We start from the raw sequence: 20,596 nt of genomic DNA on the forward strand, positions 1-20,596 counted from the left end.
CTGAAATAAAATCCATAGAAATATGCGTCCAAGGCCTCTCAGGGACCGGCAAAGGCAGAAGCAACCCACTAGCACGGGAACAACAAGGCTTGGCCCGCGCACAAGTCCCACAGGACTGCACAAAAGAACGCACATCCCGTGACAAAGCCACCAAAAGGATCTACCAACTAAGTCTCTGGTACCAAAAATCCCAAGATGATCAGCCAACACAGAACAGTGAACCTCAGAAATCACTTTACTAGTCCATCTATCAGGAACAAACAGTTTCCCCACTGGACAGCGGTCAGGTTTATCAGCCTGAAATTCCTGAAGAACCCGTCGTAAATCAGGGGAGATGGCAGAAAGAATCACCCCTTTCTTCAGAATGCCGACCGGCTCAAGGACCCCAGGAGAATCAGGCAAAAAACTCCTAGAGAGGGCATCAGCCTTAACATTCTTAGAACCCGGAAGATACGAGACCACAAAATCAAAACGGGAGAAAAACAGGGACCATCGAGCCTTTCTAGGGTTCAGTCGTTTGGCAGACTCGAGGTAAATCAGATTTTTATGATCGGTCAGGACCACAATACGGTGCTTGGCCCCCTCAAGCCAATGTCGCCACTCCTCAAATGCCCACTTCATAGCCAACAACTCCCGATTGCCGACATCATAATTGCGTTCCGCAGGCGAAAACTTCCGAGAAAAGAAGGCATACGGTTTCATCAAGGAACCATCAGAATTCCTCTGAGACAAAACGGCCCCTGCCCCAATCTTAGACGCATCAACCTCAACCTGAAATGGAAGAGAAACATCTGGCTGACGCAACACAGGGGCAGAAGTAAATCGGCGTTTAAGCTCCTGAAAGGCAGAAACAGCCGCGGAGGACCAATTCATCACATCAGCGCCTTTCTTCATTAAATCGGTCAGAGGTTTAACCACACTGGAGAAGTTGGCAATGAAAAGACGATAAAAATTAGCAAAGCCCAAGAATTTCTGAAGGCTCTTCACAGATGTGGGCTGAATCCAATCATGAATGGCCTGAACCTTAACCGGATCCATTTCTATAGATGAGGGAGAAAAAATGAAGCCCAAAAAAGAAACCTTCTGCACTCCAAAGAGGCACTTAGACCCCTTCACAAATAAAGCATTATCACGGAGGATCTGAAATACCATCCTGACCTGTTTCACATGAGACTCCCAATCATCGGAAAAAATCAAAATATCATCCAAATATACAATCATGAATTTGTCAAGATAACTCCGAACGATATCATGCATGAAGGACTGGAACACAGATGAGGCATTAGAGAGTCCGAATGGCATCACAAGGTATTCAAAATGGCCTTCAGGCGTATTAAATGCAGTTTTCCATTCGTCACCCTGCTTAATACGAACAAGATTATATGCCCCTCGAAGGTCAATCTTAGTAAACCAACTAGCCCCCTTAATCCTAGGAAACAAATCAGTAAGCAAAGGCAAAGGGTATTGAAATTTGACCGTGATCTTATTCAAGAGGCGATAATCAATACAGGGTCTCAAGGAGCCATCCTTCTTGGCAACAAAAAAAAAAAAAACCTGCTTCCAATGGTGAAGAAGATGGCCGAATATGCCCCTTCTCCAAAGACTCCTTAATATAGCTCCGCATGGTGGCATGTTCTGGCACAGACAGGTCGAAAAGTCGGCCCTTAGGGAATTTACAACCTGGAATCAAGTCAATAGCACAATCACAGTCCCTATGCGGTGGAAGGGAACTGGATTTGGGCTCATCGAATACATCCTGGAAATCTGACAAAAACTCAGGAATTTCAGAAGAGGGGGAAGAGGAAATTGACATCAAAGGAACGTGACCATGACCCCCCCCTGATAACCCCAACTAGTCACTGACATAGATTTCCAATCTAACACCGGATTATGTACCTGTAACCATGGAAAACCTAGCACAATAGCATCATGCAAATTATGCAACACCAGAAAACGACAATCTTCCTGATGGGCTGGCGCCATGCACATTGTCAGCTGTGTCCAAAACTGAGGTTTATTTTTAACCAACGGTGTAGCATCAATGCCCCTTAAAGGAATAGGGTTCTGCAAAGGCTGCAAGGGGAAACCACAACGTCTGGCAAATTCTAAGTCCATTAAGTTCAGAGCGGCGCCTGAATCCACAAATGCCATGACAGAAAATGACGATAATGAGCAGATCAAGGTCACAGATAACAGAAATTTAGGTTGTATAGTACTGATGGTAACAGAACTAGCGATTCTCTTTGTACGCTTAGGGCAATCAGAAATAACATGAGCAGAATCGCCGCAGTAAAAACACAACCTATTCTGACGCCAGAATCTTTGTCGTTCAGCACTAGACAAAATCCTATCATACTGCATAGGCTCAGGGCTCCGCTCGGAGGACAACGCCACAGAGTTCACAACTCTGCGCTCGCGCAAGCGCCGATCAATCTGAATGGCCAGAGACATAGACTCACTCAGACCAGCAGGCATGGGGAACCCCACCATAACATCTTTAACGGATTCAGAAAGACCCTTTCTGAAAATTGCCGCCAAGGCATCCTCATTCCATTTAGTCAATACAGACCATTTTCTAAATTTCTGGCAATACGATTCTGCCACTTCTTGACCCTGACACAGGGCCAACAAGGTCTTCTCTGCATGATCCACTGAATTAGGTTCATCATACAATAACCCTAGCGCCTGGAAAAAGGTGTCTACATTAAGCAAAGCAGGATTCCCAGATTCCAGGGAAAATGCCCAATCCTTAGGATCACCACGCAGCAGGGAAATAACAATTTTAACCTGCTGAATGGGATCACCAGAAGAACGGGGTTTCAGAGCAAAAAACAGTTTACAGTTATTTTTAAAGCTCAAAAATTTGGACCTGTCCCCAAAAAACAAATCAGGAGTTGGAATTCTAGGCTCTAAAACCAGAGTCTGAACGATATAATCGGAAATACCCTGTACTCTAGCAGCAAGTTGGTCCACACGAGAAACCAATTCCTGAACCTACATGCCAGCGCCTAACTCCAGAGCCACCCAGAGGAAAAGAGGGAAGGAAAGACACAACAGACTACAGAAAAAAAAATGGCTCAGCACTTTCCTTCCCTTCTTCTGAGATGCGTTTAACTCATTGTTGGCCAGTTGTACTGTTATGATCTGGTGGCCTAGGAGCAGCATGTGACGTACTCTGGAGAAGGTGGTACCTGTACTGACCGCAGACCCTGAACTTAGCACCGCAACTAGAAGTAGCCGTGGGATGTACCTAACACTCCCTAGACACCTCGACACAGCCTAAGGACTAACTTCCCCTAAAGATAGAAACGGGAAAACTATCTTGCCTCAGAGAAAATCCCCAAAGGATAGACAGCCCCCCACAAATATTGACTGTGAGAGGAGAGGGAAATGACATATGCAGACTGAAATCAGGATTTGGCAAAGGAGGCTTTTCTAGCTAAAAAGAAAGAATAGGACAGAGTACTATGCGGTCAGTATTAAAACATTAGAAAATATCCACCACAGAAAATACAAATCTCCGCATCTGACTAAAGACATGGAGGGTATATCTGCATCTCCAGAGATACAGCTTGGCTGCAAAAAATCCTTGCACAGACAAAGCTGGACAAGACAAAACATGAAAATGCACAGAACTATAAGGCCCACAGCATGTGGACAGCAAAAACAAAGCCAGAACTTATCTTTGTTGAAAAGAACATCAAAACAGGAGAGACCAGTCAGGGATGTGAATCCTCCAAAAACAATGGACAACTGGCACTGACTAAAGGATCAAGAAGACTAAATAGCCCAGTCCAAATTGCAATAAGTGGACACACCTGATAAATGCTGCGATCCAAAGACAGCAGCACTACCACTCATAACCACTGGAGGGAGCCCAAGAGCAGAATTCACAACAGTGTGCCTAACAAATCCTAGACACCTCCACACAGCCGGAGGACTAAATACCCCTATAGATGGAAATAGGAATTCTACCTTGCCTCAGAGCAGAACCCCAAAGGATAGGCAGCCCCCCACAAATATTGACTGTGAGTAGTAGAGGAAAAGACACACGCAGGCAGGAAACAGGATTTAGCAAAAGAGGCCACTCTAGCTAAAATAGGAAAGGATAGGACAGAATACTAAGCGGTCAGTATTAAAATCCTTCCAAAAATATCCACAGCAGAAAATACAAAAAATTCCACCATCTAACTAAAGATGTGGAGCGTATATCTGCAACTCCAGAGAATCCAACAAGACTGAGAAAACACTGACACAGTCTAAGCTGGACAAGAGAAAACAAATGAATAGCACAGAATTATTAAGCACACAGCATGTGTGCCACAGAAACAAAAACCAGACACTTATCTTTGCTGAATTGGCAGCAAGGCAGGAGGAACCAGACAAAGATCCAAAACCTCCCAGAGCCTTGGACAACTGGCAAGGACTAAAGAATCCTGCACACCTAAATACCCCAGTCATAACTGCAATCAGCAGAAACACCTGACCAGGACTGCAACGCAGGGACAACTGCATTACCACCTACAACCACTGGAGGGACCCCAAAAGCAGAATTCACAACAGGAACCTCCACCAAATTTTACTGTGGGTAGCAAGTGTTTTTCTTGGAATGCTGTGTTTTTTGGCCGCCATGCATCACGCCTTTTTGTATGACCAAACAACTGAATCTTGGTTTCATCAGTCCACAGGACCTTCTTCCAAAAAGAAATTGGCTTCTCCAAATGTGCTTTTGCATACCTCAGCCGACTCTGTTTGTGGCGTGCTTGCAGAAACGGCTTCTTTCGCATCACTCTCCCATATAGCTTCTCCTTGTGCAAAGTGTGTTGTATAGTTGACCGATGCACAGTGACGCCATCTTCAGCAAGTTGATGCTGCAGCTCTCTGGAGGTGGCCTGAGGATTGTCCTTGACTGATCTCACCATTCTTCTTCTCTGCCTTTCTGATGTTTTTCTTGGCCTGCCACTTCTGGCCTTAACAAGAACTGTACCTGTGTTCTTCCATTTCCTTACTATGTTCCTCACAGTGGAAATTGACAGGTTAAATCTCTGAGACAGCTTTTTGTATCCTTCCCCTGAACAACTATGTTGAATAATCTTTGTTTTTAGATCATTAGTCAGTTGTTTTGAGGAGCCCATGATGCCACTCTTCAGAGGAGATTTAAACAGGAGAACAACTTGCAAGTGGCCACTTTAAGTAGCTTTTCTCATGATTGCATACACCTGGCTATGAAGTTCAAAGCTCAATGAGGTTAGAAAACCAAAAAAAGTGCTTTAGTAAGTCAGTAAAAAGTAGGTTGGAGTATTTAAAACAAGAAAATGATAAGGGTGCCCATACTTATGCAACTGTCAAATTTTGTTTGAATGCAGAGTGCACATTTTCTGTTAGTACAATAAACCTCATTTCAAGGCAGAAACATTACTGTGTCCAACAGTTATTAGATATATGAAACTGAAATAGCTGTTGCAAAAAAACATTTTTTATAAAACATTAAGCTTAAGATTAATAGGGGTGCCCAAACTTTTTTATATAACTGTATAATCTGAAACTTGGAACTAAACAATACAAATCTGTAAAAAAACATACAGTAGTAAAGATTTCCATTTCTAAGTATCAGTGATTTTTTTTTCTCACTCTTATAATCATTGCCATCCATAGTAACATAAATTGAGCCGGTATATAAAATGTAGTAACTGTTCACATTAGTTCCTGTCCCAGGAGGCTTCAATCTAACTTCCCTCTAACATAACTGTAACAATTATACCATAGTGACATTTTCATATGAGATCAGTTGACTCATTTGATTTTCTCACAATCAGATGGGTTTACATTTGTCAACACGCAGTCGTAAACTATCGGCAATCAGCTACATGTAAGCCGCTCGGCAGTCACTTATTAGCCTAAGAGTGGAGTAACTGGAAGCTTGTGGGCCCAATGCAAAATCTCCAACAGGGTCCCCAGTTCTCATGGGTCTTTAATAGCCTGGGTCTTACCATAGGGGAACTTTTGGGATCCTCTAGGTCCCAGGGATCGGGAGAGACTGTAACTCTTTTACTCACTGTAGTTATTCCCCTGCTGTTCAGGCATTCATACAATCATTCTGTGACTGTCATTGTTCTCGGTAGCACGTTTACACATGACAGGCTACTGAGAACAAGAACGATGATTTTTAAGGACGCTTAAAAATCATTTTAATTGACGAACAAGCATTTTGCTCAGCTGTCTGTGATTGGCAGCCAGTTTACACTGGTCGATAATCAGGAAGAAACTGGCCAGTGTAAATGCACATATACTAATACTGGAAGGGAAGAGTGATCATTATTGAGCCACAATGTGACCCATATTCTTCATTGGCTTGTGCTTAGTACACTAGCAATCAAATCATCCAATGGCCACAGGCTTTGCCACAAAAATATGCCCAAAAGTTTCAGAACATGACAACATTTGGAAGTGACTGTAAAGGATGGATTCTCATATAAAGTGCTAGATTTGTATGTATGGAAAGTATATTGTCAGCATTTTTCTCTGGTTGTGTAAGGATTAATCACAGTTTACTGTATTGTTGGAGATTTGCGATATAATATACGATCTGGCCAGTACAGGGCAGTGGAGAGAGGCCGGTGTTGGAGCACGAAGGATTTTGGTGGTTGGGGGGCAGTTGGAGTCACTCGAAGGAGAGTCCGGTGCAAGTGAAGCTGCGCAGAAAGTCTGCAGCTCTATTGTTGGTGACTCTGGGACACGTCGTTCAGCATGACATGAGCCAACTCGGTGAGGACAACCAAGTACACAGCATCTTGGGTTAGGCCGCATAACACCTTAGCTCTTTCATCCGGTTTGCCTTTAGTTGGACCGTCATTTATTTTTCAACAAGACAATGACCCCAAACACACCTCCGGGCTGTGTAAGGGCTATTTGACCAAGAAGGAGAGTGATGGGGTGCTACGCCAGATGACCTGGCCTCCACAGTCACCAGACCTGAACCCAATCGAGATGGTTTGGGGTGAGCTGGACCGCAGAGTGAAGGCAAAAGGGCCAACAAGTGCCAAGCATCTCTGGGAACTCCTTCAAGATTGTTGGAAGACCATTCCCAGTGACTGCCTCTTGAAGCTCATTAAGAGAATGCCAAGAGTGTGCAAAGCAGTCATCAAAGCAAAAGGTGGCTACTTTGAAGAACCTAGAATATAAGACATAATTTCAGTTGTTTCACACTTTTTTGTTAAGTATATAATTTCACATGTGTTAATTCATAGTTCTGATGCCTTCAGTGTGAATGTACAATTTTCATAGTCATGAAAATACAGAAAAATCTTTAAATGAGAAGGTGTGTCCAAACTTTTGGTCTGTTGTTGTGAATTCTGTGGCAGAGCTCCCTCCTGTGGTCACAAGTGGTACTTCGGCTGATTCTCTCTGGGAGCTTCCGTTTGTGGAGGAAAGTGGTACTGCGGCTTCTGAGTTTCCTCCCTCAGGTGATCTGGTGAGGTCGTTAGGTGCTTCTCTACTTAACTCCACCTAATGCTTTGATCCATGCTTCCTGTCAATGTTCCAGTGTTGGACTTGTTTTTCCCTGGATCATTCCTGTGGCCTGCTGCTCTGCATAGCTAAGTTCTTCTTTGCTATTTGTTTGCTATTTTTTCTGTCCAGCTTGTCTAATTGTTTTGCTGGAAGCTCTGGGACGCAAAGGGTGTACCTCCGTGCCGTTAGTTCGGTACGGAGGGTCTTTTTGCCCCCTTTGCGTGGTTTTCTTTAGGGTTTTGTGTAGACCGCAAAGTTATCTTTCCTATCCTCGCTCTGTTAAGAAAGTCGGGCCTCACTTTGCTGAATCTATTTCATCCCTACGTTTGTCTTTTCATCTTAACTCACAGTCATTATATGTGGGGGGCTGCCTTTTCCTTTGGGGTATTTCTCTGAGGCAAGGTAGGCTTATTTTCTATCTTCAGGCTAGTTAGTTTCTCAGGCTGTGCCAAGTTGCAAAGGTAGAGTTAGGCGCAATCCACGGCTGCCTCTAGTGTTGTTTGGAGAGGATTAGGGATTGCGGTCTGCAGAGTTCCCACGTCTCAGAGCTCGTTCTATTATTTTGGGTTATTGTCAGGTCACTGTATGTGCTCTGACCGCTATGTCCATTGTGATACTGAATTGCCTATCTCAACAGTACAGGAAGCCAAAAGTGCTAATGATTCTCAATAGAGGGAAAAAAGAAGTTCTGAGACCATTTTTTTTTTCTTTGCACTGTGTTTTGCCTTTTTTTTCCCCTAGACATTTGGGTGGTTCAGGACACAGGTGTAGCAATGGACATTAAAGGTTTGTCTTCATGTGTGGATCAGCTCACGGCAAGAGTTCAAAATATTCAAGATTTTGTGGTTCAGAATTCTTTGTTAGAACCGAGAATTCCTATTCCAGATTTGTTTTTTGGAGATAGAACTAAATTTCTGAGTTTCAAAAATAATTGTAAACTATTTTTGGCTTTGAAACCTCGCTCCTCTGGTGACCCAGTTCAACAGGTTAGGATCGTCATTTCTTTTTTGCGTGGCGACCCTCAGGACTGGGCATTTTCTCTTGCGTCAGGAGATCCTGCATTAAGTAATATCGATGCGTTTTTCCTGGCGCTTGGATTGCTGTACGATGAGCCTAATTCAGTGGATCAGGCAGAAAAAAATTTGCTGGCTCTTTGTCAGGCTCAGGATGAGATAGAGGTATATTGTCAGAAATTTAGAAAGTGGTCCGTGCTCACTCAATGGAATGAATCTGCGCTGGCAGCTATATTCAGAAAGGGTCTCTCTGAAGCCCTTAAGGATGTCATGGTGGGATTTCCTATGCCTGTTGGTTTGAATGAGTCTATGTCTTTGGCCATTCAGATCGGTCGACGCTTGCGCGAGCGTAAATCTGTGCACCATTTGGCGGTATTACCTGAGATTAAACCTAAGTCTATGCAGTGCGATAGGACTATGACCAGAGTTGAATGGCAAGAACACAGACGTCTGAATGGGCTGTGTTTCTACTGTGGTGATTCCACTCATGCTATCTCTGATTGTCCTAAGCGCACTAAGCGGTTCGCTAGGTCTGCCACCATTGGTACAGTACAGTCAAAATTTCTTCTGTCCGTTACCTTGATCTGCTCTTTGTCATCGTATTCTGTCATGGCGTTTGTGGATTCAGGCGCTGCCCTGAATTTGATGGACTTGGAATATGCTAAGCGTTGTGGGTTTTTCTTGGAGCCCTTGCAGTGTCCTATTCGATTGAGAGGAATTGATGCTACGCCTTTGGCCAAGAATAAGCCTCAATACTGGACCCAGCTGACCATGTGCATGGCTCCTGCACATCAGGAGGTTATTCGCTTTCTGGTGCTGCATAATCTGCATGATGTGGTCGTGTTGGGGTTGCCATGGCTACAAGCCCATAATCCAGTATTGGATTGGAAATCCATGTCGGTGTCCAGCTGGGGTTGTCAGGGGGTACATGGTGATGTTCCGTTTCTGTCAATTTCGTCATCCACCCCTTCTGAGGTTCCAGAGTTCTTGTCTGATTACCGGGATGTATTTGATGAGCCTAAGTCCGATGCCCTACCTCCGCATAGGGATTGTGATTGTGCTATCAATTTGATTCCTGGTAGTAAATTCCCAAAAGGTCGACTGTTTAATTTATCCGTGCCTGAGCACACCGCTATGCGCAGTTATGTGAAGGAATCCCTGGAGAAGGGGCATATTCGCCCGTCATCGTCGCCATTAGGAGCAGGGTTCTTTTTGTAGCCAAGAAGGATGGTTCGCTGAGACCTTGTATAGATTACCGCCTTCTTAATAAGATCACTGTTAAATTTCAGTACCCCTTGCCATTGTTATCTGATTTGTTTGCTCGGATTAAGGGGGCTAGTTGGTTCACCAAGATAGATCATCGTGGTGCGTATAATCTGGTGCGAATCAGGCAAGGCGATGAATGGAAAACTGCATTTAATACGCCCGAGGGTCATTTTGAGTATCTAGTGATGCCATTCGGACTTGCCAATGCTCCATCAGTGTTTCAGTCCTTTATGCATGACATCTTCCGAGAGTACCTGGATAAATTCCTGATTGTGTACTTGGATGACATTTTGATCTTCTCGGATGATTGGGAGTCTCATGTGAAGCAGGTCAGAACGGTTTTTCAGGTCCTGCGTGCTAATTCTTTGTTTGTGAAGGGATCAAAGTGTCTCTTTGGTGTGCAGAAGGTTTCATTTTTGGGGTTCATCTTTTCCCCTTCTACTATCGAGATGGATCCTGTTAAGGTCCAAGCCATCCATGATTGGACTCAGCCGACATCTCTGAAGAGTCTGCAGAAGTTCCTGGGCTTTGCTAATTTTTATCGTCGCTTCATCTGCAATTTTTCTAGTATTGCCAAACCATTGACCGATTTGACCAAGAAGGGTGCTGATTTGGTCAATTGGTCTTCTGCTGCTGTGGAAGCTTTTCAAGAGTTGAAGCGTCGTTTTTCTTCTGCCCCTGCGTTGTGTCAACCAGATGTTTCTCTTCCGTTCCAGGTCGAGGTTGATGCTTCTGAGATTGGAGCAGGGGCTGTTTTGTCGCAGAGAGGTTCTGATTGCTCAGTGATGAAACCATGCGCTTTTTTTTCCAGGAAGTTTTCGCCTGCTGAGCGAAATTATGATGTGGGCAACCGAGAGTTGCTGGCTATGAAGTGGGCATTCGAGGAGTGTCGTCATTGGCTTGAAGGAGCTAAGCATCGCGTGGTGGTATTGACTGATCATAAGAACTTGACTTATCTCGAGTCTGCTAAGCGTTTGAATCCTAGACAGGCTCGTTGGTCGCTGTTTTTTGCCCGTTTTGACTTTGTGATTTCGTACCTTCCGGGCTCTAAAAATGTGAAGGCGGATGCTCTGTCTAGGAGTTTTGTGCCCGACTCTCCGGGTTTATCTGAGCCGGCGGGTATCCTCAAGGAAGGAGTAATTGTGTCTGCCATCTCCCCTGATTTGCGGCGGGTGCTGCAAAAATTTCAGGCTAATAAACCTGATCGTTGTCCAGCGGAGAAACTGTTTGTCCCTGATAGGTGGACGAATAAAGTTATCTCTGAGGTTCATTGTTCGGTGTTGGCTGGTCATCCTGGAATCTTTGGTACCAGAGAGTTAGTGGCCAGATCCTTTTGGTGGCCATCTCTGTCGCGGGATGTGCGTACTTTTGTGCAGTCCTGTGGGATTTGTGCTCGGGCTAAGCCCTGCTGTTCTCGTGCCAGTGGGTTGCTTTTGCCCTTGCCAGTCCCGAAGAGGCCTTGGACACATATCTCTATGGATTTTATTTTAGATCTTCCCGTTTCTCAAAAGATGTCAGTCATTTGGGTGGTCTGTGATCGTTTTTCTAAGATGGTCCATCTGGTACCCTTGTCTAAATTGCCTTCCTCCTCTGATTTGGTGCCATTGTTCTTCCAGCATGTGGTTCGTTTGCATGGCATTCCAGAGAATATCGTTTCTGACAGAGGTTCCCAGTTTGTTTCGAGGTTTTGGCGAGCCTTTTGTGGTAGGATGGGCATTGACTTGTCTTTTTCCTCGGCTTTCCATCCTCAGACTAATGGCCAGACCGAACGAACCAATCAGACCTTGGAAACCTATCTGAGATGCTTTGTTTCTGCCGATCAGGATAACTGGGTGTCCTTTTTGCCTTTGGCTGAGTTCGCCCTTAATAATCGGGCCAGCTCGGCTACCTTGGTTTCGCCATTTTTCTGCAATTCTGGGTTCCATCCTCGTTTCTCTTCAGGACAGGTTGAGTCTTCGGACTGTCCTGGTGTGGATACTGTGGTGGACAGGTTGCAGCAGATTTGGACTCATGTAGTGGACAATTTGACCTTGTCCCAGGAGAAGGCTCAACGTTTCGCTAATCGCAGACGCCGTGTGGGTCCTCGACTTCGTGTTGGGGATCTGGTTTGGTTATCTTCTCGTCATATTCCTATGAAGGTTTCCTCTCCTAAGTTTAAACCTCGTTTCATTGGTCCGTATAGGATTTCTGAGGTTCTGAATCCTGTGTCTTTTCGTCTGACCCTCCCAGATTCTTTTTCCATACATAACGTATTCCATAGGTCATTGTTGCGGAGATACGTGGCACTTATGGTTCCATCTGTTGACCCTCCTGCCCCGGTTTTGGTGGAGGGGCAATTGGAGTATATTGTGGAGAAGATTTTGGATTCTCGTGTTTTAAGACGGAAACTCCAGTATCTGGTTAAATGGAAGGGTTATGCTCAGGAAGATAATTCCTGGGTTTTTGCCTCTGATGTCCATGCTCCCGATCTTGTTTGTGCCTTTCATGTGGCTCATCCTGGTCGGCCTGAGGGCTCTGGTGAGGGTTCGGTGACCCCTCCTCAAGGGGGGGGTACTGTTGTGAATTCTGTGGCAGAGCTCCCTCCTGTGGTCACAAGTGGTACTTCGGCTGATTCTCTCTGGGAGCTTCCGTTTGTGGAGGAAAGTGGTACTGCGGCTTCTGAGTTTCCTCCCTCAGGTGATCTGGTGAGGTCGTTAGGTGCTTCTCTACTTAACTCCACCTAATGCTTTGATCCATGCTTCCTGTCAATGTTCCAGTGTTGGACTTGTTTTTCCCTGGATCATTCCTGTGGCCTGCTGCTCTGCATAGCTAAGTTCTTCTTTGCTATTTGTTTGCTATTTTTTCTGTCCAGCTTGTCTAATTGTTTTGCTGGAAGCTCTGGGACGCAAAGGGTGTACCTCCGTGCCGTTAGTTCAGTACGGAGGGTCTTTTTGCCCCCTTTGCGTGGTTTTCTTTAGGGTTTTGTGTAGACCACAAAGTTATCTTTCCTATCCTCGCTCTGTTAAGAAAGTCGGGCCTCACTTTGCTGAATCTATTTCATCCCTACGTTTGTCTTTTCATCTTAACTCACAGTCATTATATGTGGGGGGCTGCCTTTTCCTTTGGGGTATTTCTCTGAGGCAAGGTAGGCTTATTTTCTATCTTCAGGCTAGTTAGTTTCTCAGGCTGTGCCGAGTTGCATAGGTAGAGTTAGGCGCAATCCACGGCTGCCTCTAGTGTTGTTTGGAGAGGATTAGGGATTGCGGTCTGCAGAGTTCCCACGTCTCAGAGCTCGTTCTATTATTTTGGGTTATTGTCAGGTCACTGTATGTGCTCTGACCGCTATGTCCATTGTGATACTGAATTGCCTATCTCAACAGTCTGTACTGTATATAAATAGCCTAATAGAGGTCCAGTTAGTTAGGAGAAAAAAAAATGTATTACTAAAGTACGGGCACAACACTGTCATTTTATTGATTTATGCAAAGAAAGGATTAATTGCATTTTTTTTGTTTCCATATACCGTATATACTCGAGTATAAGCCGACCCGAGTATAAGCCGACCCCCCTTTTTGCCACAAAAAACTGGGAAAACTTATTGACTCGAGTATAAGCCTAGGGTAGGAAATGCAGCAGCTACTGGTAAATTTCAAAAATAAAAATAGATGCTCCATACCGTTCATTATTGCCCCATAGATGCTCCATATACAACTGTGCTATATAGAATGCTCTGCACCGTTCATTATGGCCCCATAGATGCTCCATAGAAAGCTGTGCCATATATATATATTGCTCTGCACCTTTGATTATGGCCCCATAGATGCTCCTTATAAAGCTGTGCCATATATATATTGCTCTGCACTGTTCATTATGGCCCCATAGATTCTCCTTATAAAGCTGTGCCGTATATATTGCTCTGACCCATTGATTATGGCCCCATAGAGTCTCCTTATAAAGCTGTGCCATATATATATTGCTCTGCACCGTTGATTATGGCCCCATAGATGCTCCTTATAAAGCTGTGCCATATATATATATATATTGCTCTGACCCGTTGATTATGGCCCCATAGAGTCTCCTTATAAAGCTGTGCCATATATATATTGCTCTGCACCGTTGATTATGGCCCCATAGAGTCTCCTTATAAAGCTGTGCCATATATATATTGCTCTGCACCGTTGATTATGGCCCCATAGATTCTCCTTATAAAGCTGTGCCATATATATTGCTCTGCACCTTTGATTATGGCCCCATAGATGCTTCTTATCACGCTGTGCGGTGCCATATAGATTGCTCTGCACCGTTGATTATGGCCCCATACATGCTCCATATAGAATGCTGCTGGTGCTGCAATAAAAAAAAAAAAATCACATACTCACCTCTCTTCGCTCAGGATGGCAGCGCTTTCAATAATTACCTGCTCCTCGTGCGGCTCCGTCTCCAGCACTGACGCTCAGCAGAGGGCGCGCACTGACTGCGTCACCGTGCCCTCTAACCTGAGCGTCACTGCTAGAGGACGCTGCAGAACGGAGCCGCACCGGAGCGAGGAGCAGGTAAATATAGCGCAGCGCTGCGCTCCCCGTATACTTACCTGCAGTCCCTGGCTTCCCCGGCGCTGCAGCTTCTTCCTGTATTGAGCGGTCACAGTTACCGATCATTTACAGCAATGAATATGCGGCTCCTCCCCTATGGAGGCGGAGCCGCCTATTCATTTCTGTAATGAGCGGTGCCATGTGACCACTCAGTACAGGAAGAAGCTGCAGCGCCGGGGAAGCCAGGGACTGCAGGGACCGCGCCGCAGCAGGTAAGTATGATTACACAGCCCCCGCTCTCCCTCACCTGCCGACCCCCGGGTATATGACTCAAGTATAAGCTGAGAGGGGGACTTTCAGCCCAAAAAAATGGGCTGAAAATCTCGGTTTATACTCGAGTATATACGGTAACTTAATTCTGTATAAGTGTACCTGTGTATACTCTTAGTCGGTGTTACTGATAGTAACTGCTGTCATTGCATGTCTTACTTATACACTGTTTACCTTCCATCCTTTCTTTTGTTTTATAAACTGGTTAGTAAATATTCTTATTATATTATCCAATCTTTGTGCCGGTCTGATGATTGTTGCTGTACACTTGTCCTGTGGCCATCCCTTGTCCACGTTTCAGTGGGCCTAAATTATCCTTTTCCAACATGGATAACTGCAATTGATGTGGTAGGCTTTAGGCCATGGCTTTGGCTCCAACACATACCCCCTTGACATATGTGCAATTTGCTGTTGTATGATGGCATGATGTATATGAACGCGATAGGAATTGCGTAAACTGTTCATGTGCGTTCAACAGTGGAAGCCAAGTAATGATTCACAGCGAGGTTCCTTCAATAACAACTGGGAAGAATGATTCCTCTAATCCGGGCTGTCTAACCTCCTAAATGCTGTGACCAACTGCAATCACAACATCAGATGAGTGTGAAAAAGACATGGGGGCTCATCTGTCAGCCCCAGGGCCGAACTGGCCATCGGGCAGTTCTGGCAAATGCCAGAAGGGCCGGTGGCAGTAATGGGCCGCTCGAGTGTGTGTGTCGGCACACTCCCCCCGCTGTTGGCACACTCCCCCCACTGTCGGCACACTCCCGGCCCCGCATTCAACTATACCGGCGTCATAGATGCCAGTACAGTTGAATGCAGTGATGGAGGAGCGAGAGCGTCTGCTGTCGCTCTCTCTCCCATCATTCCACGCTCTGCCTGCCGCTGACACTGCGGGTGCGTGATGACGTCATATCATCGCGCACCTGCTGTGTGACCGGACGGGCAGACTGCAGCTGCTGAGGCCGGAGGCTGGAGCAGCGCGGGGCAAGAGGAAAGGTGAGTAGAGTGTTTTTTTATTATTATTATATATCAATGAGTGATAGCTGGATTGTGGGGCTATTGGGGGGGGGACTGCATTACATTCTATGGTGCTGGGCTGCATTATATTGTATGGTGGCTGCGCTGCATTACATCCTATGGGAACTGGCTGCATTACATTCTATGGGGGCTGTACTGCATTACATCCTATGGGAACTGGCTGCATTACATTCTATGGGGGCTGTACTGCATTACATCCTATGGGAACTGGCTGCATTACATTCTATGGTGGCTGTGCTGTATTACATTCTATGGGGCTGTGCTGTATTACATTCTATGGTGGCTGTGCTGCATTACATCCTATGGGAACTGACTGCATTACATTCTATGGGGCTGTGCTGCATTAAATCCTATGGGAACTTGCTGCATTACATTCTATGTGGGCTGTGCTGCATTACATTCTATGGGGCTGGCTGCATTATATTGTATGGTGGCTGTGCTGCATTACATCCTATGGGAACTGGCTGCATTACATTCTATGGGGGCTGTGTTGCATTACATTCTATGGGGGCTGTGCTGCATTACATTCTATGGGGGCTGTGCTGCATTACAATCTATGGGGGCTGTGCTGCATTACATTCTATGGGGCCTGTGCTGTATTATATTCTAGGGGGGCTGTGCTGCATTACGTGCTATGGGGGCTGGCTGCATTACATTCTATGGGGCAGGGCTGCATTACATTCTATGGGGCTGGGCTGCATTACATTCTAAGGGGCTGTGCTGCATTACATTCTATGGGGCTGGCAGCATTACATTCTATGGGGGCTGGCTACATTACATTCTATGGGGACTGGCTGCATTACATTCTATGGGGGCTGTGCTGCATTACATTCTATGAGGCCTGTGCTGTATTACATTTTATGGGGCTGGGATGCATTACATTCTATGGGGCTGTGCTGTATTACATTCTGTGGGGGCTGGCTGCATTACATTCTATGGGACTGGGCTGCATTACATTCTATGGGGCTGGGCTGCATTACATCCTATGGGGCTGTGCTGCATTACATTCTATGGGGTCTGTGCTGCATTACATTTTATGGGGGCTGTGCTGTATTACATTCTATGGGGGCTGTGCTGCATTACATTCTATGGGGCTGGCTGCATTACATTCTATGGGGACTGAGCTGTAATGCTGGATACAGCTGTGATTATATATTATATAGTCGTGTTACACTCCCTTCACTTCTTGTGGGCCTGTGTGACTTCAAATGCCAGGGCTGAATTTTAGTCCCAGTCCGGCTCTGGTCAGCCCATTGGTGTTAGGCAACATTTAATATTTAAGTCTAAGAAAAAAAAATGTAAAAACTGGTCTAGACTGAGACTGAGCCTCTGTCACTGTTACTGGTGTCTGTTACTGTCTGCAGCCCTGACATCATGTCGATAGTGCTTCAGCCTATATTTGCACTCTGCTCTCTGTAAGTTGACTGCATGAGTTGCTCAGAGCCACTGAGCTCACCGATTGACTACTGTGCCCACGATACGATATCAGCCCTGCACACTATAACAGACACCAGAAGGAGCCATGGAGGCTCAGAGCTCGACCCCAGGGAGGTTGGATAAAGCACAGCTGGAGGACAAGGGTTTTCCAAAACTGAGAAAAACCCTTTAAGGGTATGTGCACACGTCAGGATTTTTTCCTGACAAAATCCTGAGAATTCTGCCCGAAATCCGCGTGCTTTTCTCGCGCGGATTTCTCGCGGAATTTGCGTGTTTTTTGCGCAGGTTTTTTGCGGATTTTTAGCGTTTTTTTTTTTTTTTTTTCCTGAATGACCTTTTTGATAGGAAATCCGCAAAAAATCCGGAAAAAGATAGAGCATGTCCGGATTTTTTGCGGTATGCGTTTTTTTTGCGGAAAAAAACGCTAACATCTGCACAAAAAATGCGGAATGCATTCTAAAACATAGGATGCATAATGTTAGCGTTTTTTGACCGGATTTATAGCGTTTTTATAGCGAAATTCTGCAAAAAAAACGCTAAAAATCCTGACGTGTGCACATACCCTAATTAGGCAGTTCTCAGCTGCTTCCCTGTAGGTCTGTAAATCCCAATATTTGTAAATCCTATTCTTGTTGTACAGAGATGTGACCAGTACAGCCAATCGCCGAGGCTTTATTTACCACTGCATGGGATCTACATATCAAGGCCTCCTGATGATCCGCTGGGGTGAAACGCGTAGAGGTGTATGAAATATCAACACTGATAAGTATCGGTCTCACCCTCTGTTTACCATGCATATATCTAAAAGTTACGCATTATCAATACAGCGTCTCCGGTTGCCCTGGAAGACTGGAGTGTTGGTGGTTTAATGTATGGATATGTATTTATGTTTGGATAGGTATTTATATTTGTATGTCTGTGAGTATGTATGTGTATATGTAGGTATCTGTGTAGATTTCAATGTTGGTGTATATGGATGTATCTGTATACATAGGAATACAGGTATGCATATACGGGCCCTTACTGCAGAAAGAATGAGAAACAAAGCTTTTGCAAAGTAAAACACACAGTTTATTAGACAAATCAGTACAATAATTAAAACAGTGTATAAATGTCAGTAGTAGCCCACTATAAGTTCTGATGCTGCCAAGTAACAGCACCAGGACCGTTAAAATATTGGCAGTAGTTGTCTCGGCAGGTCTTCGCATCGTGGGTGTTTCTGCCAGGTACCAATGGTTGAAGGCCTGCAATTGCGAGATCATTTGCGCGCCATTCACCGAGCTGCACTTCCCCATTTACTAGGCCCACAGAGTCCATGAAGCCAGGTGGACTGTACGCCAAAGCATCGCGACGGCGAAGGAAGTTGTGAAGCACACAACAAGCCAAAACAACAAAGTCTATCGATTCAAGCTTCATGTTAATAGGCGTGTGGAAAACTCTGAAGCGATTAGCCATGATACCGAATGCATTTTCTACAACCCGACGTGCCCTTGACAAGCGGTAATTGAAAATTCTTCTTTCCTCTGTTAGACTTTTTTGGGGGAACGGTTTGATAAGATTAGGATGAAGCGGGAAGGCCTCATCACCGACAAAAACAAAATTAAGGTTGCCTCTAGTCTCAGAGTTGGGAGGCAAGTGAAGTTCACAGTTGTTCAAACGCTCTCCAAAGAGTGTGTGCTCTAAATCACCACCATCGGAAACCCTTCCGTTCATGCCAACATCTACATTTATAAATTCGTAATTCGCGTTAACAAGGGCCATCAGGATGATGCTGAAATACCCCTTATAATTAAAGAAGTAGGATCCGCTGTTCGGTGGTTGAGTGATCCGGACATGTTTCCCGTCCAAAGCCCCACCACAGTTAGGGAACTGCCAAAGCTGCTCAAAATCGGAGGCAATCTTTTTCCATTCCTCCTCCGTGTTGGGAAACTGCATGTAGCTACGTAGACTGTGGAAAATCGCATCACATGTCTCTGGAATTAGAACGCTGAGCAGGGTCCTTGAAATGGCTGAAGAAAAATGCAAGTCTTGTAGCGAGCGCCCGGTGGCCAGGAATCGCAGCGTGACTGCCAATCTTTCATCTGCCGGGATGGCAGCACGCATCGCTGTATCCTTCCGTTGAATCAGTGGAGTAATTCTTTCCAGTAAATGTTTGAAGGATTCCTCAGACATCCGCAGATAGTTGCGGAAATCATGAGGATTCTTATCCTGAAGCTCTCTTACAAGTTGCATGTGGGACAAATCAGACCTCTTCTGCAGCCATTCTCTGGTCCACATGCGACGCTTTCGTTTGGAACGCCTCTCTAGCATCCGGGCCTCATCTTGCCGCCGAGCTTCCTCAACCAGCAATGCAGCAAACACAACAGCACACTGCGCATTGTTCATGATGCTGCAAACTGAAACACATAAAAGAAAAAGATGAGAAAGTTAATAAATTTAAAAAAAAAAAATTATAAAAAAATAAATGCACTCCATTCCGTTACCATGCATGACAGAAAACATGCTGTACGGGTGTGCAAGCACAAGACCCCCTAAAATAGCAGCCCGTGTAAAAGTATATGTACACAGATAGCAGCCAAGCCCTCACTCCCTCCCTCCACAGCAATGATAGCAGTAAATTATTTGTAGGTGCCCTATAAAAAATTTAGGGGAAAATGAAAACGCACTTGCGACCCCAAAAATACCTACCGTGCACAATGTATAGTTGTCAGAAGAATCCTTGAAGAACAGATTATCGAAATGGAAGAGGAGTCGCAGGCCGGAGAACTCTACAACGATCTGCAATCCACCACGCGCTCAGGAACAAAGGACGGAAGTAATGTGTCGCCTCTTGGCCGCAAACCAATCAGAACGCAGTAGCGACCACCAATCGGAACTGAATGGGCGCGGAAAAGGCAACGCAAATGCACGCCTATATGTCGGTGTCTGAGTCGTCAATGAGGTCGTTGGTAAGGTGTAAAACACAGCGATGTGTGTTACCCAGCGGGACCTCAACGATCAAAAAATGGTCCATGCCATTCCGACACGACCAGCGATCTCACAGCAGGGGCCTGATCGCTTCTACGTGTCACACATAGCGAGATCGCTACTGAGATCGCTGTTGCGTCACAAAACTTGTGACTCAGCAGCGATCTCGCTAGCGATCTCGCTATGTGAGACGGGGGCTTTATCCCAGAGTGCACGGTTGTGTGTTTTATGTGTTTATCTGGTTGTATTTGTGGCATGGTTTTAATTGGTATATTAATTAAAAGCTATATTTTATCTGTGTTATCTTTAGTACATAAAGGGTTCCTATTGGTATAATATACACTGCATGGGATCGGTAGTTAAGTATAGATATATATATTTTTAATGACCTAACTGCTCCATGTCTCAAACCGAAATCTAATTGGGTATAACCCTTTTAAGTCTTCACCATGAGCCTTCCACCTTATCCATAGTTCCTCTGTCACTACCTCTACTGACTGCCCATCACACAAAAACTCAATA

At 45.1% G+C, this 20,596-nt stretch overlaps 2 protein-coding genes across 3 annotated transcripts in view; both read right to left on the reverse strand.

The window, feature by feature from the left end:
* Window positions 1-20,596, reverse strand: part of GPC3 (glypican 3) — an 813,378-nt gene that overhangs the window by 658,704 nt on the left and 134,078 nt on the right. The gene's annotated exons all lie outside the window — the stretch shown is intronic.
* Window positions 18,173-19,439, reverse strand: LOC138661940 (uncharacterized). Its single transcript, XM_069746958.1, has one exon. It carries the CDS (start codon window positions 19,415-19,417, stop codon window positions 18,236-18,238), a length of 1,182 nt encoding a protein of 393 aa, XP_069603059.1. The 5' UTR covers window positions 19,418-19,439; the 3' UTR covers window positions 18,173-18,235.

The sequence above is a fragment of the Ranitomeya imitator genome, chromosome 2, assembly GCF_032444005.1.
Source record: "Ranitomeya imitator isolate aRanImi1 chromosome 2, aRanImi1.pri, whole genome shotgun sequence".
NCBI lineage: Eukaryota > Metazoa > Chordata > Amphibia > Anura > Dendrobatidae > Ranitomeya > Ranitomeya imitator.

Coding starts and splice junctions, on each gene's coding strand:
- LOC138661940 (XM_069746958.1), bottom strand. CDS start 19,417: ATGCTAGAGAGGCGTTCCAAACGAAAGCGTCGCATGTGGACCAGAGAA.